The sequence below is a fragment of the Salvelinus sp. IW2-2015 genome, linkage group LG22 (genome assembly GCF_002910315.2).
Source record: "Salvelinus sp. IW2-2015 linkage group LG22, ASM291031v2, whole genome shotgun sequence".
Lineage (NCBI taxonomy): Eukaryota > Metazoa > Chordata > Actinopteri > Salmoniformes > Salmonidae > Salvelinus > Salvelinus sp. IW2-2015.
Genome location: NC_036862.1, coordinates 3,805,085 through 3,830,036, shown reverse-complemented (window position 1 = coordinate 3,830,036; position 24,952 = coordinate 3,805,085). Strand labels below are relative to the sequence as shown.

Genomic DNA, 24,952 nt, shown 5'->3' with positions numbered 1-24,952 from the left:
CAACAAAGTACMGAGTAAAGGGTCTGAATACTTATGTAAATGTGATATTTCCTTAATTTTCGAAAAACCTGTTTTTGCTTTGTCATTATGGGATATTTTAGAATAATGCTGTAACATAACAAAATGTGGGAAAGGTAAATGGGTCTGAATACTTTCCAAATGCATTATATGTTACTGATTGGCTTTTACGTAATCAGAAAGGAACGCTTCTTTTGTCTGTTGAAGGACAGGCAGTAGGGAAAAGGAATGCCTCCACCTGTTGTGAGATGATTTGATTAAATGTTCCCTTGAGTTCCCCACCATTTGCATATCTTGCCCCAAAGCTTACTTTCAGTGAATATTGATTGTCATGGGTGAGAACCATTGCGTTAAACCCATATAATTAGAATTGTATGATTGTGAGTCGAGTAGATAGTCTAGGAAATCATCTCTAAATTCACTATGTTTTGACTTAACAAGTCTGGTAGTTTGTCCTAAGACCGTTGTTTACATTGTCGTGCCACTTGGATGGCACCCACCGGAGCAGGGAGAGGGCAAGGAGGCGGCACGGGTTAGTAGCGCTTGTCTGACCTCCATATTCAGTTTAGAAGTCAGTCAAAACAGGCTTTCTTCAATACCCGTCTGTATCTGTATAGAGTTGATACAGGCTTACCTGTCCGTTCTATATGCCCACCATATAAGATGGAATCTAAACCTAAGAATATATCGTATGATGTAGGTCAAGATGTGAAATGTGAAAAGCACGTTAGCAAAGTTAGCTTTTGTACAGTACATGGATGTCACAGACAGGCCTTCTTCCCAACGCAAGCCATTTCCCAATGGTTATGTAAAGTGATTTGAGTTGTTTTGCATGATGTTTGACACATTGTACTGTAGGCAGTGCAGAGCTGTGTACAGTGATCCTCTTGTTCTGTGTGACTGAGGGTATGCACAAGGTGAATGGGTTGGTTAACCTTTTTGCCCCGTTAAAAAGTGGAAGACAAACATTTGGGATTTTACTACTGGACTGCAGCAGTTATTGATATGAAAAAGYGAGAGGGATACTAGCTGTGAAGAATGAATAAGAAAGTGGTCATGAAAGGAGGGCAAAACCAGAAGAAATAACCTAATTCGGTTCTATAAGGCCTATCTTGATGTACCATTGCGATAGGAGGCGCATGTTCTATTACCAACAGACGCGCCAGGCTCGCTGGTCTGCTCCAATATGAACCAGCACTGGTGCCACCAGCCATCTTGGTTAGGTAAGCAGCATTTTCTGGTTCTCGCATTTTATATACAGTTGAAGTCGGAGGTTTACATACACCTTAGCCAAATACATTTAAACAAAGTTTTTTTTTTTTTTTTTTTTTTTTTTACAATTCCTGACATTTAATCCTAGTAAAAATTCCTTGACTAAGGTCAGTTAGGATCACCACTTTATTTTAAGAATGTGAAATGTCAGAATAATAGTAGAGAATGATATATTTCAGCTTTTATTTCTTTCATCACATTCCCAGTGTGTCAGAAGTTTACATACACTCAATTAGTATTTGGTAGCATTGCCTTTTTAATTGTTTAACTTGGGTCAAACATTATGGGTAGCCTTCCACAAGCTTCACACAATAAGTTGGGTGAATTTTGGCCCATCCCTCCTGACAGAGCTGGTGTAACTGAGTCAGGTTTGTAGGCCTCCTTGCTCGCACACGCTTTTTCAGTTTTCTATAGGATTGAGGTCAGGGCTTTGTGATGGCCACTCCAATACCTTGACTTTGTTGTCCTTAAGCCATGTTGCCACAGCTTTGGAAGTATGCTTGGGGTCAATGTCTATTTGGAAGACCCATTTGCGACCAAGCTTTAACTTCCTGACTGATGTCTTGAGATGTTGCTTCAATATATCCACATAAATATATCCACATAATTTTCCTGCCTCATGATGCCATCTTTTTTGTGAAGTGCACCAGTCCCTTCTGCAGCAAAGCATCCACACAACATGATACTGCCAGCCCCGTGCTTCACGGTGGGGATGGTGTTCTTCGGCTTGCAAGCCTCCCCCTTTTTCCTCCAAACATAACTATGGGTCGTTATGGCCAAACAGTTATATTTTTGTTTCATCAGACCAGAGGACATTTCTCCAAAAAGTACGATCTTTGTCCCCATGTGCAGTTGCAAACTATAGTCTGGCTTTTTTATGGCGGTTTTGGAGCAGTTGCTTCTTCCTTGCTGAGCGGCCTTTCAGGTAATCATTTTCTGGAGTTTTCCAAGCTGTTTATAGGCACAGTCAATTTAGTGTATGTAAACTTCTGACCCACTGGAAATGTGATACAGTGAAATAATCTGTCTGTTGGAAATTGTTGGAAAAATTACTTGTGTCATGCACTAACCGACATGCCAAACCTATAGTTTGTTAACAAGACATTTGTGGAGTGGTTGAAAACGAGTTTTAATGACTCAAACCTAAGTGTATGTAATCTTCCGACTTCAACTGTATTTTTTTGTATAGAGGGAGCAAAGGGAGTGCTTGCTTGACACTTGAATGATGACATTTCTTTACCCGTGAACAAAGTGAAGAGACGAGGCCCGCCGCAAAGTTGTCTACCTTATCCATGCCCATTGACGATGCACAGAGTGCGGTTGAGTTTTTTTTGCTTATCCATGATGGAGCTGGAAACATGAGTGCAGGCAGATATTAAGTACAGTGCCTTCAGAAAGTATTCACACTCATCCACTTTTTCATCATTTGTTGTGTTACATGGTGGGATTAAAATTGATTTAATTGTCAAGGATCTAAACAAAATACGCAAGTCAACGTTGAAGAAAATGTCTAACTTTTTTGTAAAATATATTTTTTTAAATGTATACAAAATTTAACACTAATACAGTGCATTTGGAAGTATTCAGACCCCTTTACTTTTCCCAGATTTTATTACGTTACAGCCTTATTCTAAAATAGATTTAGATTGTTTTTCCCTCATCAATCAACACACAACCCCACAATGACAAAGCAAAAACTTGTATTAAATGTTTGCAAATTTATAAAAAATTAACTGAAGTATCACATTTACATTAGTGTTCAGACTTTGTTGAAGCACCTCCGCCAGCAATTACAGCCTCGAGTCTTCTTGGGTATGACGCTACAACCTTGGCACACCTTATATAGACAGGTGTGTGTGTGTGTGTGCCTTTCCAAATCATGTCCAATCAATTGAATTTACCACAGGTGGACTCCAATCAAGTTGTAGAAACATCTCAAGGATGATCAATGGAAACAGGATGCACCTGAGCTCAATTTTGAGTCTCATAGCAAAGGGTCTGAATGCTTATGTGAATAAGGTATTTATTTTTATAAATTTGCAAAAATACTAAAACCTTTTTTCACTKTGTCATCGTGGGGTATTGTGTGTAAATTGCTGAGGTGTATTTATTTAATCCATTTTAGAATAAGGCTGTAACGTAACAAAGTGAAAAAAGAGGTCTGAATACTTTCCGTAGGCTCTGTATATCTTGATTACATAAGTATTCAACCCCCTGAGTCAATACATGTTAGAATCACATTTGGCAGTGATTACAGCTGTGAGTCTTTCTGGCTAAGTCTCTAAGAGCTTTGCACACCTGGATTATACAATATTTGCACGGATTATACAATATTTGCACATTATTCTTTTGAAAATTATTCAAGCTCTGTCAAGTTGGTTGTTGATCATTACTAGACAGCCATTTTCAAGTCTTGCCATAGATTTGCAAGAAAATGTATGTCCAAACTGTAGCTAGGCCACTCAGGAACATTCAATGTGGTCTTGGTAAGCAACTCCAGTGTATATTTGGCCTTGTGTTTTAGGTTTGTCCTGCTGAAAGGTGAATTTGTCTCCCAGTGTCTGTTGGAAAACAGACCGAACCAGGTTTTCCTCAAGGATTCTGCCTGTGCTTAGCTGTATTATTTGTATCCTACAAAACTCCCTAGTCCTTGCCAATGACGAGCATACCCATAACATGATGCAGCCGGCACCCTGCTTGATAATATTAAATGTGGTACTCAGTGACACCGTGTTGGATTTGCCCCAAACGTAACTCTTTGTATTCCAGACATAAAGCTAACTTCTTTGCCACATTTYTTTGCATTTTTGCTTTAGTGCCTTATTGGAAACAGGATGCATGTTTTGGAATATTTTTATTCCGTACAGGCTTCCTTCTTTTCACTCATTTAGGTTATTGTTGTGGAGTAACTACAATGTTGTTTAGCCATCCTCAGTTTTCTCCTGTCACAGCCATTAAACTCTGTTTCAAACATTGGCCTCATTGTGAAATATCTATGCAGTTTCCTTCCTCTCTGGCAATTGAGTTAGAAAAGACACCTGTATCTTTGTAGTGACTGGTTGAATTGATACACTGTCCAAAGTGTAAGTAAGAACTTCACTATACTCTAAGGGATATTCAATGTCTGCTTTTTATTTTTACCCATCTACCAATATGTGCCGCCCTTTGCGAGGCATTGGAAAACTTCCTTGGTCTTTGTGGTTGAATCTGTGTTTGAAATGCACTGCTCGACTGAAGGACCTTACAGATAATTGTATGCGTGGGCTACAGAGATTAGGTTGTCTTTCAGAAATCCTGTTAACCTCTACGGGATCGGTGTCCTCCCCACGGTTGAGCTAACATGCGCTAATGTGATTACCATGACGTTGTAAGTAGCAAGAAAATGTCCATATCTTATATGGGTGGAAAGCTTCAATTCTTGCTCGTCTAACTGCACTGGACAATTTTACAGTAGCTATTACAGTGGGGGGGGAAATGCTATTGTTTGAGGAGAGTACACAACAACAACTTTTATCACGGCAACTGGTTTGATACATTCACCTCTGATGATAAATAATGTACTTACTTTGAGTAATCTTGCTCTGATTTGTCAACCTGAGGGTCCCAGAGATCAAATGTAGCATAGTTTTGTTTGATAAAATCCGTTCTACAGTTTGAACCCCTGCTGTGTCTGCCCCCACCCCCCCCCACACACACACACAGATGTGATTATTACCATATCATTTGTGTATGTTCTCTATAGTTATGTACTTGAAAATATATAAATTGACCAGACTTTGAACAATAATGCAATGGTTCATTGGATCAGTTTAAAACTTTGCACATACACTGCAATCTAAATTACATCTAGACTCCTAAGTGATATAATGGCATTTCTCTTGCATTTCAAAGCTGATGGAACAAAGGTTATATTTTACCAGATCTAATGTGTTCTCCTACATTCATTTCACATTTCCACAAACGTCAGTGTTGAAAAAAAGGGTCCGATCCTCTACACTTTTATTGCATGCAACTTATTATTTGACTTGTTAGGCAAATTTGTACTCCTGAACATATTTAGGCTTGCCATAACAAAGGTGTTGAATACATTTCAGATTTTCATTTCTAATTAATTTGTCAAAATTTCTAAAAACATCATTCCATTATGGAGGGGGGGGGGTGTAGGCCAGTGACCCAACATCTCAAAATAATACCTTTTAAATTCAGGCTGTAACTCAACAAAATGTGGAATAAATCCAGTAGTGTGAATACTTTCTGAAGGCACTGTGTTTTTTGTGTTCCATTTTTTTGTTGTTCTTACACACATTCTCACGTCTTAGGGTGTTTGATTTTTGCCTAGTCTGAGTAATGCATGTTTACAGAGGTTCAGGAGGAGGGAAATGTAGCAAGGATTCACATCAAGCGGTTGATGCCTTTTGGATGGTCATCACGCGTGTGTGTGCACAAAGCAGCGATACTGCACTAAATAAACAAACTGTGTGTTTGACACTGTCTCCCCGTGCCTGGGTTATGCCAGGGCCAAGCTCAGAGCTGACACTGGTGTTGATTCTAACAACAGCCATCTTGTTTTCACTATGCCTGATAATGAAGGGTACAGAGTAGGGGCGAGTGAATGGGACAAAGACGACTGCATTGATACCGGGGCCGCATCCCAAATGACACCCTATTCCCTTTTTAGTGCGCTTCTTTTGATCAGGGCCCTTAATGTGAGCACTACATAGGGAAATAGGGTGCAATTTGGGACTCTTTCCGGGGCTGTATTGGCTTCTGTGGCGCTTGGCAGACTTGTCTTGCAATCAGCCCATYATGATAGAAATAGACTGGAGTTGATTGTGCGCTCAGTACATTGGGTAACCCCATTTCAGAGAATCCTTAGATTGCTTCGCAGATCATGTCTAGGTATTACAGAACCATTTTGTCCCCACTTATTGTGCTGTAAGTCCTGATTGCGCAATGTAATATGGTTAGGTAATGCATTTATATGCTGTCTCCATCAACATCCTCACTGAGATTGACAGACACCCAGCAAGCAGCACAATAGCTGACGTAAGTAAACAGGATTATAATGTTCTGTTTTCTTCYACTATAAACAGACATCCCTTCCACTCAACATCAATCTAAAGATCCACCAAGCTACATTTGTACAACTTGACTGAGTAGCTGGCTGTCAAGTAGGCGTCTTTTAAAGCCACAGTTCTTTACCCAATCACCAGCCCTGCACCCCCCCCCCCCCCCCCCACAGCAACTTGCCCAAGCCTCCCCCATTTTCTCCTTCACCCAAATCCAGATAGCCGATGTTTCTGAAAGAGCTGCAAAATCTGGATCCCTACAAATCAGCCGGGCTAGACAATCTGGACCTCTCTTTCGAAAATTATCCGCCGCAATTGTTGTAACCCCTATTACTAGCCTGTTCAACCTCTCTTCGTATCGTCTGAGATCCCAAAGATTGGAAAGCTCTTCAAAGGGGGAGACACTCTAGACCCAAACTGTTACAGACCTATATCTATCCTACCCTGCCTTTCTAAGGTCTTCAAAAGCCAAGTTAACAAACAGATCACCGACCATTTCGAATCCCACCGTACCTTCTCCGCTATGCAGTCTGGGTTCCGAGCTGGTCATCGGTGCACCTCAGCCACGCTCAAGGTCCTAAACGATATCATAACCGCCATCGATAAGAGACAATACTGTGAAGCTGTATTCATCGACCTGGCCAAGGCCTTCGACTCTGTCAATCACCACATTCTTATCGGCAGACTCAACAGCCTTGGTTTCTCAAATGACTGCCTCGCTTGGTTCATCAACTACTTCTCAGACAGAGTTCAGTGTGTCAAATCGGAGGGACTGTTCTCCGGACCTCTGGCAGTCTCTATGGGGGTGCTACAGGGTTCAATTCTCGGGCTGACTCTTTTCTCTGTATACATCAATGATGTCGCTCTTGCTGCTGGTGATTCTCTGATCCACCTCTATGCAGAAGACACCCTTCTGTATACTTCTGGCCCTTCTTTGGACACTGTTAACTAACCTCCAGACGAGCTTCAATGCCAGACAACTCTCCTTCCGTGGCCTCCAACTGCTCTTAAATGCAAGTAAAACCAAATGCATGCACTTCAACCGATCACTGCCTGCACCTGCCCGCACGTCCAGCATCACTACTCKGGACAGTTCTGACTTAGAATATGTGGACAAATACCTAGGTGTCTGGTTGGAAGGAGAGTTTACAGTCTAGACTCACATTAAGGATCTCCAATCCAAAATGAATTCTAGAATCCGCATCCTATTTTGCAACAAAGCATCCTTCACTCATGCTGCCAAACATACCCTCGTAAAACTGACTATCCTACCGATCCTTCGGCAATGTCATTTACAAAAACACTCTACTCAGCAAATTGGATGCAGTTTATCACAGTTGCATCCGTTTTGTCACCAAAGCCCCATATACTACCCACCACTGCAACCTTGTACACTCTTGTTGGCTGGCCCTCGCTTCATATACATATTCCAAACCCACTGGCTCCAGGTCATCTACAAGACCCTGCTAGGTAAAGCCCCACCTTATCTCAGCTCACTGGTCACCATAGCAGCACCCACCCGTGCATGCGCTCCAGCAGGTATATTTCACTGGTCACCACCAAAGCCAATTCCTCCTTTGGCTGCCTTTCCTTCCAGTTTTCTTATCAATGACTGGAACAAATTGCAAAATTCACTTAAGTTAGAGACTCATATCTCCCTCTCTAACTTTAAGCACCAGCTGTCAGAGCAGCTCACATATCACTGCACCTGTGCATAGCCCATCTGTAAATAGCCCATCCAACAACCTCATCCCCATACTGTTATTTATTTATTTGCTCTTTTGCACCMSAGTATYTCTACTTGCACTTTCATCTTCTGCACATCTATCACTCCAGTGTTTAATTGCTAAATTGTAATTATTTCACCACTATGACCTATTTATTGCGTTACCTCCCTTATCTTACCTCATTTGCACACACTCTATATAGACTTTTCTATTGTGTTATTGACTGTATGTTTGTTTATTCCATGTGTAACTCTGTGTTGTTTGTGTCGCACTGCTTTGCTTTATCTTTGCCAGGTCGCAGTTGTAAATGAGAACTTGTTCTCAACTGACCTACCTGGTTAAATAAAAGTGAAATAAAAAAATACATTTWAAAAAATCACTGTTTAGAAGTCCTTTTTATAAGCCTACTGCTCTCGGTCCGTGTCCATCCAGCTTTGTCCTGGACTCTGAGTGTCAACTAGCTAGTTTTCTGGGAGCAGATCTAGTCTGTCCATCCCATAGAATTACTAAGTCTGACTTAAACCGTTTCAATAGGTCTATTTCTAAGATCCATCCATCCCAGCCCTATGGAGTTTGAGTCTGGCAGGGTAATGGGTGCAGGACACAGTGAAAGCAGCCATTCCAACCTGTCTGCTGGCTAGTGAGCCTCACCCACCCACCCAGCGCTGTAGGAGTGGATCAAACCTGGAGAAATTGGGTCAACCACAAATAATGAGGAGTGGCAGAACAGAACCTCCAGGCAGAGGAGAGGGGAGAGAGAGAAAGGGGATGACCATTTGAATTTGGAAAGGGGGTGAAAAAATGTAGGCCATGCATATTAAAATGAAAACTGCAAGAGCGTGGGTGGGTGGGTGGGTTTTATTGACTAGGCCTGAACACATCTGTCTTCTTGATAGAGTGCCCCGGCGAGATTAATTTTGCCTGTCAACTTCTTTTGTCTGCTGCAATAGTTGGGTCTATAATGTTTTTTCTTCTGTTACTCAGTAGGTATCTGTGTTTTTTTAAATTTTCTGAGCTGAAAAGGCTTGGCTACACTGTTGACTCACCTAGCTGTATCATCTCTTTGCTGGCTGATTTGACCTAGGGCATGCTCGGTAAGTCTTGGATTGTGTAGCCTATGGTTACGTCTTTACTTCAGCACTAAGTTTCAGGAAAATACATTTGGAGCTGAGACGTTGAAGGCAGGAGAGAGTCGTTATTGCACTTGTTCGGTGGGCAGGCTCTGCTTTGCTGTCTGGATGCTGGCCAGCACAGAAATTTACGGACGCCGGGTCCTGCTCTAGCTCGGCTCTCCAATCTCTTCAAAACCTGAGCAGCTGTTAAGAGATTACACATCTCCCCAACAGACCTGGAACTCTGTGCTCTTCTGAGCTTTTTCCTCATTGTTTTTAACACCCTGTCCTAGATCTGTGATTCATCATTCACCCCCCCCCCCCTTTCTCCCAAAAATGCAACACTTCTTTGACTGAGTACACCTGACTATGCTGCCATGTTGTCAGTCCTCMTCGCCCCTTCTGACGTTCAAGCAGTGCATTACTCATACATCCACTGGTGTGATGAGCATGCTTTTTTTGTGTCATTAGCCCTTAGCGGAAGCACTCTGGAGCGCACCAAACGCTGTTGCTGGTGTGTGAAAGTAACAGATTAGGCTAACAGTGAAGCTGAAGGTCTGGTTTGCCAGGGCTGGTTTACCTTCTAGCTAGTACAGTGCCTATAGAAAGTCTACGCCCACTTGAACTGTTTTTCACTTTTTGTTGCGTTACAAATAGGCATTAAAATGTACTTTTTTTTGTCAACAATCTACACAAAATACCCTGTAAAAGTGGAAGAATTCTAACATTTTATAAAGATTAATAGAAAAAAATCACGCAAATACCTTGATTGAACAAGTATATCCCCAATACATGTTAGAAACACCTTCTTGGGTAAGTCTCATAAGAGCTTTGCAGACCTGTATTGTGCAATATTTGCCTGTTATTATGTTAAATTCTTCAAACTATGTCAAGGTGTTGGGGATCAAGTCATGCCATAGATTTTCAAGAAGATTCAAGTCAAAACTGTAACTTGGCCACTTAGGAACATTCACTGTCTTCTTGGAAATCACTCCAGTGTAGATTTGGATTTGTGTTGTAGGTTATTATCCTGCTGAAAGGTGAATTCCTCTCCCAGTGTCTGGTGTAAAGCAGACTGAAGCAGGTTTTTCTCTAGGATTTTGCCTGTGCTTAGCTCCATCCTATTTCTTTTCATCCTGAATAATTCCCCAGTCTTTGTCAATGTCAGGCATACACATACCATGCTGCAGCCTCCACCATGTTTGAAAATAAGGGGGCTGAGTGTTGTTTTGGATTTGCCCCAAACATAAGGCTTTGCATTTAGGCCAAAAAGTTGATTAATTTCCTCTTCTTTTTTTTTCAGTATTACTTTAGTGACTTGTGCCATGCATGTTTTGGAATATTTGTATTCTGTATGTGTATTTTCTGTATAGGCTTCCTTCTTTTCACTCTGTCATTCAGGTTCATGTGTAGTCACTACAATGTCGTTGATCCATCCTCAGTTTTCTCCCATCACAGCCATTGAACTCTATAGCTGAACTCTATAGCTGTTTTAAAATCACCAATGGCCTCATGGTGACACCTAAGCAGTTTCCTTCCTGCCTGCAGCTCAGTTCAGAAGGACGACTGTATATTTTATGTGTCTGGGTGGTGTAGTACATCAGCCACAGCATAATTATTAACTTTCAAAAACCATGTCAACCTCTGTGTTGTGTTTCTCGTAATGTCTATTTCAATGCAATAGAAATAGTATGTAGCACAGTGAACAACACTTCTATTGTCCAATGTCATGGTGTCAGCTAATTCCAGCCAGACAGATATCCAGGATCCAAAGTCCAGACTTTCTCTAGCGAGGGATTGGTAAGGTACGATAGGGCAAGAGGCCGCTGTAGGCCTACTTACTCAGTGTATGCAGCGAGGKTTATCGCATAGCTGTGTTGTGTAGCTGCAGCAGCCCTAGCCCACCCAGTCTCTATATTCAGAGCACCTCGCCACATTCCCATGCCAAGTGCGTTTTTCTTGTTTGTTAGCGACACGCCACAAAGAGAAGCCTCGGTCAAGAGGGGTAACGATATGGAATATGGCACCCTCTAATCAGTGTAATGTTTTTCTCGTATCCTCTATAGTTAACCATTTATCAGATGCAGTGTCTGTCTATAATGTCACAGTTTCCTGGAACTGTAGCCGTATGCATTCCCATCTGCGTGATGAACTCTATGTATATGAGTGAATTATAATTCAGCTTAATACTTGCTATTGCCCTTGCTCCATCTGTAATTTTTATCCAGCCCTCTTGTTTAAGCACAGGATGGTCAACAGTGTTATTTGTGAGGAACATCGACCCCCACCTAAATTACTTTAAATTACTCGGACTCTAAAAACCCGAACTCTGGTAGGGCACCTGAAGTGTTCTGTGTCGTTAATTTCTTCAACGTAGTTTTGCCCTACTGTAGAGGGATATGGGTGCTCATACATCTCCGTCTCCTTCCCTCCATGCTATGTGAGGGCGTGAAGTACAGAGCTGCATGCATGGCTGCCTGCTGGTTGGAGGTGTGAAGAGGCCGCCATGAAACATGTTCCCCAGAGGCTGTTGATGAGGCTGGATGGGAAACGATGAATTAGGAATTATTAATTCTCTCCCCCATTGTATATCTGTTCAGGATTTGAAGGTTGTAATTGGCGGGAGGAAGTCGTAAYGAATTAGATTTTGACATTTGCGGATGGTTACAAATGATTATTTTTAAATGCCACATGCACTGAATACAACAGGTGTAGATCTTACCGTGAAATGCTTATTTGCACCATTTGATTAACTGTTCAGCAGTCTTATGGCTTGGGGGTAGACGCTGTTAAGAAGTCTTTTGGTCCCAGACTTGGTGCTTCGTTACCGCTTGGATAGGGAATTCCGTGTGGATTATGCAGCGACAATCATTTTTGGAGTTGCTGTGTGTGTGTGTGTGCGCACATAGACTATTAGCATCATTTGAATACTGATTAAATAAATATAAACAGAATCGAGCCACGATGGCTCCATGATTGTTAGAGATGGATGGGGGGAGTTTTTATATATATATATATATATATATTTATTTATTTATTTATTTTTATTTAAAAAAAAATCACATGTAGACTATTCTAGTTGTCAACCAAAACAAGATAAGCCAAGCCCAAAATAGATTCAAAATGTTTGCATTTGTCTCAGGAAAAGGGTGCGTGGCCCAAATTGTTTCCTCCTGTTTGTCCCTCAGAGAGGCAGCGTAAGCGTCAGGACAGAAGAGTGTGATACAGCTCTTTGCGCAACATTGCAGCAGCCAGGGACGTTGGAGTTAGGTAATCTTGGCTCTGACTCGCTTCTTCCCTCCCTCCCCCTCTTATGTGCAAAATATATATATATATACACACACACACAGTTGAAGTCGGAAGTTTACATAAACTTAAATTGGAGTCATTAACTCATTTTTCAACCACCACAAATTTCTTGTTAACAAACTATAGTTTTGGCAAGTCAGTTAGGACATCTACTTTGCATGTCACAAGTAATTTTCCCAACAATTCTGTCCAACAGACTGATTTATTTCACTTATAATTCACTGTATCACAATTCCAGTGGGTCAGAAGTTAACATACACTAAGTTGACTGTGCCTTTAAACAGCTTGGAAAATTCCAGAAAATGACATCATGGCTTTTGAAGCTTCTGATAGGCTAATTGACATAATTTGAGTCAATTGGATGTGTACTTGTGGATGTATTTCAAGGCCTACCTTCAAACTGCTTGACATCATGGGAAAATCAAAAGAAATCAGCCAAGATCTCAAAGAAAATTGTAGACCTCCACAAGTCTGGTTCATCCTTAGGAGCAATTTCCAAATGCCTGAAGGTACCACGTTCATCTGTACAAACAATAGTACGCAAGTATAAACACCATGGGACCACGCAGCCGTCATACCGCTCAGGAAGGAGATGTTTTCTGTCTCCTAGAGATGAATGTACTTTGGTGCGAAAAGTGCAAATCAATCCCAGAACAACAGCAAAGGACCTTGTGAAAATGCTGGAGGAAACGGGTACAAAAGTATCTATATCCACAGTAAAACGAGTCCTATATCGACATAACCTGAAAGGCCGCTCAGCAAGGAAGAAGCCACTGCTCCAAAACCGCCATAAAAAAAGCCGGAATACGGTTAGCAACTGCAGATGGGGACAAACATCGTACTTTTTGGAGAAATGTCCTCTGGTCTGATGAAACAAAAATATAACTGTTTGCCATAATAACCATCGTTATGTTTGGAGGAAAAAGGGGGAGGCTTGCAAGCCGAAGAACACTATCCCAACCGTGAAGCACAAGGGTGGCTGCATCATGTTGTGGGGGTGCTTTGCTGCAGGAGGGCTTGGTGCACTTCACAAAATAGATGGCATCATGAGGTAGGGAAATTATGTGGATATATTGAAGCAACATCTCAAGACATCAGTCAGGAAGTTAAAGCTTGGTCGCAAATGGGTCTTCCAAATGGACAATGACCCCAAGCATACTTCCAAAGTTGTGGCAAAATGGCTTAAGGACAACAAAGTCAAGGTATTGGAGTGGCCATCACAAAGCCCTGACCTCAATCCTATAGAAAATGTGTGGGCAGAACTGAAAAAGCGTGTGCGAGCAAGGAGGCCTACAAACCTAGCTCAGTTACACCAGCTCTGTCAGGAGGAATGGGCCAAAATTCACCCAACTTATTGTGGGAAGCTTGTGGAAGGCTACCCGAAACGTTTGACCCAAGTTATAAAATGTAAAGGCAATGCTACCAAATACTAACTGAGTGTATGTAAACTTCTGACCCACTGGGAATGTGATGAAAGAAATAAAAGCTGAAATAAATCATTCTCTATTTTAAGAATGTGAAATGTCAGAATAATAGTAAAATGGTGATCCTAACTGACCTAAGACAGGGAATTTTTACTAGGATTAAATGTGTGTATGTATGTATGTATATATATTTTTTTTATTTTTTTCTAACCTTTTATTTAACTAGGCAAGTCAGTTAATAACAAATTCTTATTTTACAATGACGGCCTACCCCGGCCAAACCCTCCCCTAACCCGGATGACACTGGGCCAGTTGTGCGCCTCCCAATGGGACTCCCGATCACGGCCGGTTGTGATACAGCCCGGGATCGAACCAGGTTCTGTAGTGACGCCTCTAGCACTGAGATTCAGTGCTTTAGACCGCTGCACCACTCAGGAGCCATTTATTTCCTCACGCACAAACAGGCCAGTTCTGAGTAACCTCCCTCCTAGTTCCTCCTTGAGTTAGTTGATGAGGAAATAAATTGGTCAATTCCTTCATTTTGAATGTGTTCTGTTTTCTTTGTGTTAAAGTAGGCATAGGCTATAATGTGTTTGTTACTACCCAGCGGAGCAGTGTCTGCGTTAGTTGGGCCTGTTAGTGCTGGGTCTGTGRGCTTGGCTGGCCGAGGGCCAGGGGGCTGACCCAGCACTCCTGGATGTGGTGACTGACCGCATGATTATGTCCATGCGGGGGGATGTTTACTCTGCTGCATCGACCCGATCACAGCCCAGGCTCCTTATTGTGTCTCATCACTGTCCTGTCCTCTGTCGGCTGGCTGTCTGGCTGGGAGAAGGGTGGTTACTGTAAGAGTAGTTGAGCGAGCTGAGGTATTCCATGCCTCTGTGATTGTACTCTACAAACATGGATATGGCAAAACAAACCCAAATGGAATTGTACTAGCCTATTACTGTTCAGGCATGAGCAGAGTGGTTATTCTATTAGTTACACTGATGGATTTGGTCTAATATGTAGTCTAGCAAGCCTTAGCTAGGAAGAAGACTTTGAGAACACATAGGTCTACATGTTTGAGGCCTTTGCATCCTAGCCACCCCTGATTTTGAATTTAAGCCAGCTGAACTTATGACTCTAACCCTCTCCCCCTCTCTAGACTACCTGGCCAAACACGGGAGACTGAGCGAGCTGGAAGCGCGGCGCAAGTTCTGGCAGATCCTGTCAGCGGTGGAGTACTGCCACAACCGCAACATAGTCCACCGAGACCTGAAGGCTGAGAACCTGCTGCTGGACGTACACATGAACATCAAGATAGCAGGTAGGCGGTCGGTGCATTAAAGCCCGTTTTTTCCCCTGATCCAATTACCTGTGGAGTTACCTGCATTTTGCAACCCTACTCTTAGTGTTTCAGGGTAACYTAAGAATAATCTTGGAATTGCCAGTGGGATGTACTGTGTGAGAATTTCACAAAGTCATGAAGAACCTGTAAATCGACATAGGCCTAGAAAATGTAAACCAAGTCTTTTATATTGCAGTGAGAACAACTTCACAACTTGTTTTGATCAGAACATTGCTGTTGGATTACATGGCCAGGAGCAATGACCTCAGCGACGGTTCAGYTCTGAAATGTCTAACKACCAGAGCAGGCCATTTGCACTGTGTTGAGAGGTAACCAAAATCCCCTAGCTAGATGAGGGAAGCAGGAGCTGAAGCTAGGCCGTACTGCACAGAGCCCTGGGCTGCTGTTGCGTTATCAGGACGATGGCATTTTGAGCGGGCCAGTGAAAAATGTCATCGAGCATCTGGGAGAGTGCCGGGCGAGAAGGAGTGTTCCGAGTTTCAGACACGGTGATACGATGTGCGCATGCCCACAGAGTCCCTGTGTTCCTGCTCCAGGGGTGTTAGATCTAGGCTAGTCCGGACAGTGACTGATGGAGAGAGAGACGTGGCCGGGGCTTCCTAAGAAGCCTGTTTTCCCTTCCTTGGCCGTGTTCATTAGGGCAGGAATGGAAAACGTTTCTAAACATTTTTCAGCTGAAAATGAAAATGAGTCCCTGTAGTCCCTCGGTTTTAGTCAGTTCTGTTTGATGTCTAATGAACATAAACCAGTTTGTCTCTCTGGATGTAAGAGAAGATGATCAGTTGTTGTGAGTGGTGGYGGGTGGTTGTTGTTATTACCAAAGGCAATATCGCCACCACAATAACTCAGATCCAATTTTTGGGGAAGGTACACTTATTTTGAGAAACTGACCAATGAAACTACATTAACCCAGGATTACAAATACATCAGGCAGGCACACAAGAACATTGGTACATCCTGTGCTTTGCTTGGCTTAGATGAGGAAGTTTGTTGTTTTGTTCGAGTCTCTCTGGATTAAAAAGAGACTCACTGCACAGAGAAACAGATAAATATTCCCCCAGTGATATTTAACCCCTGTTTTACCTCACCAAAGGACATTGTGTGGTTCATGTTTCATCCTCAAATAAGAGGATTTACTGCCACACTAGTCCCCCGTTTTAAAGGTCTCCTTTTGTATACCCAGAACTGCCCTGGTGGTCAGTTTCTCAGAAGCGCTGTGGTGGTTGATGGTCAGTCAAGGAAAGGTCACCAAAGTGCCAGGCAGCGGGGGGTGTTGCCTTTGTTTCCACTTCAAAGAGAGTGTGTGTGTGTGTGTGTGTGTGTGTGTGAGCGAGCTCAGCACGTTCTAAGAAGCAGCCAGATCGTGCACTTATCAGGAAGCCTCTTAAATGGATTGGTTCTGCTGCTGCAGCAAACAATATTTGATCACAGGGGTACACTGCTCGCCCTGCCCCCCCCCCTCTTCACCCATACTATGTCTTGTTTTATTGTTCATGGACCAAGCTGAAAGGCCACCCGCTACACAGAATAACATGTTAAAGGTGCAGGTGTTATATCATCATTCAGCCAACCCCTCATTCATCCTCCCCAGTGGTGAAAGTCATTTGATATGGCCAACATGCATGCTTTTGTACCTCAGACAGGATGATACTCCACCACACACACATTCCCCCAGCTGTATAAATCTCCATAGTAAGCTGAGCTCTCTATGCACTTGTATAAATTTGCGCAAGGACACATCGCATTATCCCTCATTATAAAAACACAAGCACTGTTGGCTACTAGCTAGCGTTGACCCCCCCGTGTGAGTAGACGCGTTAGGCTAATATTTGGAACAGGAAGTAGTCTAGATAGTGTCTACATCCCAAATTACACTTTATTCTTAATGTAGTGCACTACTTTTGACCAGAGCCCTGCTCAAAAGTAGTGCACTTAATAGGGAAAGGGGATCCATTTGGGACACAGAGTGATCGGGGCTGGGCGCGGCGTTGCACAGCCCACCGTCCACACATAGCGAGCCCCTGGCCTGTTGGGAACATTGACGTCAGCCAGCCGCGCTGCTCAAAATGCAGCCCGCAAAGTGGGTCAGCTCCGCTGGTAAGCCCTCACTCCTTCCTTACTCTGCCTTAACATGCCTTGCCGTGACTCTCACCGTCATATCATTATCTCGCCTATTCTATTTTTTAATTTATTTAACCTTTATGTAATAGGCAAGTCAGTTAAGAACAAATTGTTATTTTCAATGACGGCCTAGGAGCAGTGTGTTAACTGCCTTGTTCAGGGGCAGAACGACAGATTTTTACCTTGTCAGCTCGGGGATTCGATCTAGCAACCTTTCGGCTACTGGTCCAACGCTCTAACCACTAGGCTACCTGCCGCCTCAAAATCTACAGCTTAATCTACAACATACTTATAGGCTTGAGGTGTAGGATTGACCGCTTCTTTTGTCTCTAGTTCAAATGTAGGCCAAAGCCAAGGCTAAATCTAGACGTACGTATACCGTGCCTTCACCTCTCATTTTCACATTTTGACCTTTTTCATGTGAGGTATAAAAAAAAGGGGTGGAAAACATGTTTCAGATTACTATCATTCAGTAAACCCAGATTCACAGTATTACTAGAATATAATCCAGACGTGCATGGGATGGATTCGTGTACATTTTAGATGACGGTTAAGAAACCTTGTGTTTTTAGCTAGGCTAGTCAATGGCAATGCTGCCCTGCTGCTGTTAAGTGTGTGCTGTGCAGTCTGTTATACATCACACAGTGTTTCCTTTTGCTGGCAATTGCCCGCTTTTTCCCCCAAAAAAATAATTATGAAAAGGCCATTTAAATAAATCTGTTGCTGGCCAAAATGACTGGGAGAAAAATTCTGTTTTTTTTTTTCATTTATGGAAATACCAGTTGATATAAATACATTTGACCGTCGTGCTTTTCGGTCTATAGGGTAATTTGCATAATTTAGAGGAATTAAATTGGCCTGTGTATTTTCGTTAGTCATAATAATCTTATTTATCCAGCACAACTATCAGACGCGCACAAGCATACAGAGCCAATTTTGAGTGGGATTTCTGCTAAAGCTCCCAGTTGATTGCTGCCGGAGTARAACATGTGCTTTTATAAGCCTATTCATTGCGCAACAATTCTAAAGGCAACCGCATGTTAACAGTTTTGGTGCACAATTAAAATGTAAAAGTTTTATTTCTCAACTGTTCATTGAAGCACACCTCCCATTCAAGTACAGGCAACAGGCTATCATATCAGCGTGTCACCCACCACTTTACAATGTGAGCTGGAGGCAGTGTGCACTTTGGAATGATATGTAATTGTTTGACACCTGAACGTTTTATTTCATGTTATGAGGCATGTCTTACCTTGTTTGAAAGTAGCCTATAGGCAAAATACGGCCATGGACTTGAAGGCAATTGTTTTATAAAGACTTCATAGGCGGTGCATGAGTTTCAAGTTTGGGTTAGATTACAATTTATTCTACTGTTCTGTGTGCTAGTTATTATTTTATATGTGCATTTTCATGGAACTGTTCCATTTCAATAATAATGTGTTTTTTAAATAGCTTTCTGTGAGGAATTATAGTTTTAATATATTGTCATTCGCAATGGATGTTAAAAAAACACTTTCCTACATTTCCGAGCAGCAGGCCAGGTACGACTATGCGTGCTCAGGCTCCCTAAAACATTATCAGGACAGAGAAACGGGGGGTGTTCATCTTAAGATGAATGCACTAAGCCGCTCTGGATAACACTGTCTGCTAAGTGACTAAAATCTCAAATGAGTACAGGAGGAAACTAAGCACGCACCCCTGAGGGGCCCCTGTTGAGAGTCAACATGGCGGATGTGTTGTTGTGTACCCTAACCACTTGGGGGCGGCCTGTCAAGAAGTCCAGGATCCAGTTGCAGTGGGAGGTGTTAAATTCCAGGATCCTGAGCTTAGTGATGAGCTTGTAGGACACTATCGTGTTGAATGCTGAGCTATAGGGAGCCCTCCCTTCGGCAAATCTGACCACAACTCAATCTTGCTCCTACCGTCCTCAAATAGGATGTACCCGTGACTAGAACCATTCAACGCTGGTCTGACCAATCGGAATCYACGCTTCAAGATTGTTTTGATCACACGGACTGGGAAATCTTCCGGGCAGCCTCAGAGAATAACATTGATCTATACGCTGACTCTGTGAGTGAGTTTATAAGGAAGTGCATTGGAGATGTGACCATTAAAACCTACCCTAACCAAAAACCTTTGGATGGCGGCATTCGCGCAAAACTGAAAGCGCGAACCACCGTATTTAACCATGGAAAGAGGACTGGGAATATGGCCAAATATAAACAGTGTAGTTATTCCATCCGTAAGGCAATCAACCAAGCAAAATGTCTGTAGATAACTGAACTGAAATGGTCCACCCACACAGACAGTGTGGCGAAGAAGGCGCAACAGCGCCTCTTCAATCTCAGGAGGCTGAAGAAATTTGGCTGACGCACAATCGAGAGCATCCTGTCGGGCTGTATCACCGCCTGATACGGCAACTGCACCGCCCTCAACCGCAAGGCTCTCCAGAGGGTGGTGCAGTCTGCACAACGCATCACCARGAGCAAACTACCTGCCCTCCAGGACACCTACAGCACCCGATGTCACAGGAAGGCCAAAAAGAGAATSAAGAACAACAACCACCCGAGCCACTGCCTGTTCACCCCGCTACCATCCAGAAGGCGAGGTCAGTACAGGTGCATCAAAGCTGGGACCGAGAGACTGAAAAACAGCAATCTCAGAGCCATCAGACTGATAAACAGCTATCACTAACTCAGAGGCTGCTGCCTACATAAATGCACTAGTCACTTTAAACAATGCCACGTTAATAATGTTTACATAYCTTACATTACTCATCTCATATGTATATACTGTATTTTATACCATCTATTGCATCTTGCCTATGCCACTCAGCCATCGCTTATCCATATATTTTTGTGCATATTCTTATTCTATCCCTTTAAATTTGTTTGTATTAGGTAGTTGTTGGKGATTATTAGATTACTTGTTAGATATTACTGAACTGTCGGAACTAGAAGCACAAGCATTTCGCTACACTCGCATTAACATCTGCTAACCATGTGTGTGTGACCAATAAAATTTGATTTTGATTTGTAGTCAATGAACAGCGTTCTTATGTAAGTGTTCCTCTTGTCCAGGTGGGAGAGGGCAGTGTGGAGCGCAATAGAGAGTGTGTCATCTGTGGGACGGTATGCWAATTGGAGTGGGCCCAGGGTGTCTGGGATGATGGTTTTGATGTAACTTGTGACCAACCTTTCAAAGCATTTCATGGCTACAGATGTGAGGGCTACGGGGCGACAGTCATTTAGACAGGTTACCTTAACGTTCTTGGGCACAGGGACTATGGTGGTTTGCTTGAAACATGTAGGTGTTAGACTGGGTCAGGGAGAGGTTGAAAAGGTCAGTGAAGACACTTGCCAGCTGGTCAGCGCATGCTCTGAGTATGTGTTCTGGTAATTCTTCTGACCCTGYAGTCTTGTGAATGTTAACCTGTTTAAAGGTTTAGCTCACATCGGCTACGGAGAACAATGTCACACACTCGTCCGGAACAGCTGGTGCTCTCATGCATGGTTCAGTGTTGCTTGCCTCAAAGTGAATATAGAAGGAATTTAGTTTGTCTGGTATGCTCACATCACTGGACAGCTCGCGGCTGAGTTTCTCTTTGTAATCCGTAATAGTTTGCAAGTCCTGCCACATCCAACAAGCGTCAAAGCCTGCGTAGCAGTSCTGTTTTGACATTTTTACTTTTTGATGGCTCGTCGGAAGTCCTAGCGGGATTTCTTATAAGTGTCCGTGATTGATGTGGTAAACTACTCAATGTTATCGTATGAATCCCGGGAACATATTCCAGTCTGTACTAGCGAAACAGTCCTGTAGCTTAGCATCCACTTCATCGGAACCCTTCCATATTGATCGTGTCACTGGTACTTCCTGTTCGAATTAGTCATATGTTAGTCTGGAGTACTGCCTATGTGCTTCCCAATGGGCCCTGGTCAAAAGTAGTGCCCTAGAAAGGGAATAGATTGGCGTTTAGGATGCAGACAGGAACACTGCTGCAGCTTGATACGGGTTGATCTTGGACATTGGATCTCACGGGGTCGACAATCACTCAGGGAGGGGTGAGCGACAATCACTCAGGGAGGGGTGATCATTTGGCCGGAGCACTGAAGAGACTAAATCAATTTGAAAAGCTGTTGAACACTGCTTTGTGCCACGCAGTCCAACGCTACCTGCCCCCATTACGTAAGCCGGAATATTAGTATTTGTATTTGTCGCAACGCATCTTCTTCCCTCGGCTTTATATAACTGTGATGATTAAAAACAAATACTAAAAATAGTTATTCATCTGATAAATGTTAGTTGTTACAACAGGGTCCCTTAACACCGTCGGGCTCCACAGATAACAGTCTCTCCATTCTCACACTGAAATGTATTCAAATAGAATCTTAAACATAAGGAACAGACACGCAAAGGAGTGAGACGGATAGAGAATAAGGGGGGGGGGGGCAATTTGCTAAAGTTAAAGTGAGCAGCTTCATACTGGTAAAAGATTTGGCAACACATTGTTGGAAGTTGAATTTTAATGAAAGGCAGAAAAAAAAATMGAGTTATGATTAAGATCGAGTTGTAAGTTTGTTTCTCGCTCTCTCTTCCTTCCTTGGAACAATCAGAACAGTCATTCTATGAGCTCAAGTCAGTCTCCTGGGAGATGACCTCATGAAGGCCCAGCTAGCCCATCAATGGCCTCAACACACAAATATGTGCATTACATATCACATTGGCAACAAAAAAAACCCTGCAGGTTGTTCTACTGTGCGTCCTAAATAACACCCTATTCTCTAAATAGTGTKCACTACTTTTGACCAGAGTAGTGAACACTATCTTTTGACCGCATGCACACACACATTTGTTTGTTCTAATCTGGAGCTAGCTTTAAAGCTACCCCTGTGCTACAGGTAGTCAGTGAATCAGCCACCTTCTGCTGTTTCTCCCTCTACCTTGCTCTCTTTCTCCCTGAGTAGTCACTGTTCTGTCTGCATCTCCCCCTGTTCYGAGCCGTTCCCTTCCATCCTTCCCTCACCTCTTACCACCCGTTGCTCACTCACTCAGCCAGCCAGCCAGCCAAATGTGCACAGGCAGAACCCTCCATACTATCTATGGGCAGAAGGACTCAAGGTGAAGGTCTGTAATAATATGAAGTTAACCGTGTCATTCTCCCCTTTTGTTAGATTTTGGCTTCGGGAACTTCTTCCAGCCCGGGGAGCCCCTGGCCACGTGGTGCGGCAGCCCCCCCTACGCTGCTCCGGAGGTGTTCGAGGGACAACAGTACGAGGGGCCCCAGCTGGACATCTGGGTAAGACAATGCTCTTGTTAGCATCCTAAATGGCATCCCTATTCCCTCAATAGTGCCCTATTGGCCTTGGTCCCAAGTAGTGCACTATATAAGGAATGGGCTGCCATTTTGGGGACACCTGCTCTGCGATGAGTCACAAATACTGCTACTAGTACCTCGGTGTTACACACGGAGTGTCCCAGAACTGACTGTACATTGTCTTTGAAACTGGACCCCCTCTAATCATGGGCATTAGAAGCAATAGTGAGGCCCACCAATGTGCTTCAGATCAGATTAAACAAAGAGAAAACTGGGGCAACGTTTTGCRTCCCAAATGGTACCCTACTCCCCACATAGTGCACTACTTTTGACCAGAGCCCTATCAAAAGCAGTGCACTGTATAGGGATTAAGTTGCCATTTGGGATGCAACCATGGTGCTCAACTGAGAGGTGTGTTTTTTTTTTTTTTTTTTTTAAAGATACTGGACATGATTGCGTTGGGGGTTCTGATTGTGAATCATCAACCCTAGTCTGCTGATCAATTGTTTGCTTTCCCCCTAAGCCTTGCAGTGATAAGTGTATGATAATTACGTCTTGCCATAAACCAAATAGCCCTACCTACTCTCTTTTTCAAAGGTGCCCTGAAAACATCATGTCCGAGCATACGATTTCCCAACCTCTTTTTTTTTTTTTATAGCCCTCCTTGTTTTTTTACGGCATATTGAACTCGCCCTCGCATACATCTAGGTGCCTTTTGTACATGATTGATCTAGTTATGTGAGTGTAAAGATTTTTCCCACTGCAGCCCCTGACCTAGTGTGTGTGTCTGTCTGTCTGCGTGCGTGGTTGGGTGTCTCAATGTAGAGTATGGGGGTGGTGCTGTACGTGCTGGTGTGTGGCGCCCTGCCCTTCGATGGCCCCACCCTACCCGTGCTCCGACAGCGTGTCTTGGAGGGTCGCTTCCGCATCCCCTACTTCATGACAGAAGGTGAGACTCAATAACATAGTGCTTACACCYCAAAAAAGCCTGAAGTAACACCATTGCTCCTATGGAAAAACACCATCCGAAGCCAAACAGCAGTCTGTTGTTGTTGGAAAGGTTTTTGTTCACTGGTGAATACCAGTAGAGGACATTAAAGGGGCAATACGGGATATGAAAAACAACAAAATGGTCACTCCACCGCTTGTTTTGGTAAACTGCTGAGGGATGGGGCTGTAGAAATKTTTATCTCCTCGAATCAATGGCGACATAGTTCATTTAATAGTCCCCAAAATGTATATACCAATCCCGGATTACCCCTTTAACTGGCTGCTTGGAGCTCTTCAGAATCCACTCTGTTGTGTCTCACCAGTGCACAGGGGTCTAGCATGCAAGGAAAACATTGACCGCTTTTGACATGAGGCTCAACTGCATCTCGTTCATTGCATAGTACCTTGTCTCAAATTGGTACCCTTCAAGTTCCTACTATAGGCGGGCAACTCTGTTCTTCGAGGCCATAACCGCCTTAGGAATCGATAAATAATATATTACAGATAGTAATATTAATTAATATATTGTTGTATATATATAATATGTATATATATTGTTATATATATATATATATGTATATATGTGATTATGTATATTAATATATTATATATATATATTATATATATATATATATATATTATATTATATTTATTATATTTATTTTTTTAGGGGGTAGATCGAGCTTTATTATTGCAGAGTAGGTTGTAGCTTCCATCAATGTAATTGTCTGCATCATTTCCAATCCCCCATATTATTTTTGTAAATATATACAGTTGAAGTCGGAAGTTTACATACCTTAGGTTGGAGTCATTAAAACTTGTTTTTCAACCACTCCACAAATGTCTTGTTAACAACACTATAGTTTTGGCAAGTCGGTTAGGACATCTACTTTGTGCATGACACCAAATCATTTCCCACAATTGTTTACAGACAGATTTATTTCACTTATAATTCACTATCACAATTCCGGTGGGTCAGAAGTTTACGTACACTAAGTTGACTGTGCCTTTAAACAGCTTGGGAAATTCCAGAAAATTATGTCATGGCTTTAGAAGCTTCTGATACGTTAATTGACATCATTTGAGTCAATTGGAGGTGTACTTGTGGATGTTTTTCAAGGCCTACCTTCAAACCAAGTGCCTCTTTGCTTGACATCATGGGAAATCAAAAAATCAGCCAAGACCTCAGAAAAAAAATTGTAAACTTCCACAAGTCTGGTTCATCCTTGGAGCAATTTTCCA

General features: G+C 42.7%; 1 protein-coding gene across 1 annotated transcript in view; it reads left to right on the top strand.

Annotated features, from left to right (window-relative positions):
• Positions 1–24,952, top strand: part of sik2b (salt-inducible kinase 2b) — a 59,319-nt gene that overhangs the window by 16,147 nt on the left and 18,220 nt on the right. The window contains exons 4-6 of the mRNA XM_023966452.2: positions 15,082–15,243; positions 22,578–22,702; positions 23,546–23,669. Coding sequence (XP_023822220.1) covers positions 15,082–15,243; positions 22,578–22,702; positions 23,546–23,669 — 411 coding nt within the window. The remainder of the gene's footprint in view (positions 1–15,081; positions 15,244–22,577; positions 22,703–23,545; positions 23,670–24,952) is intronic.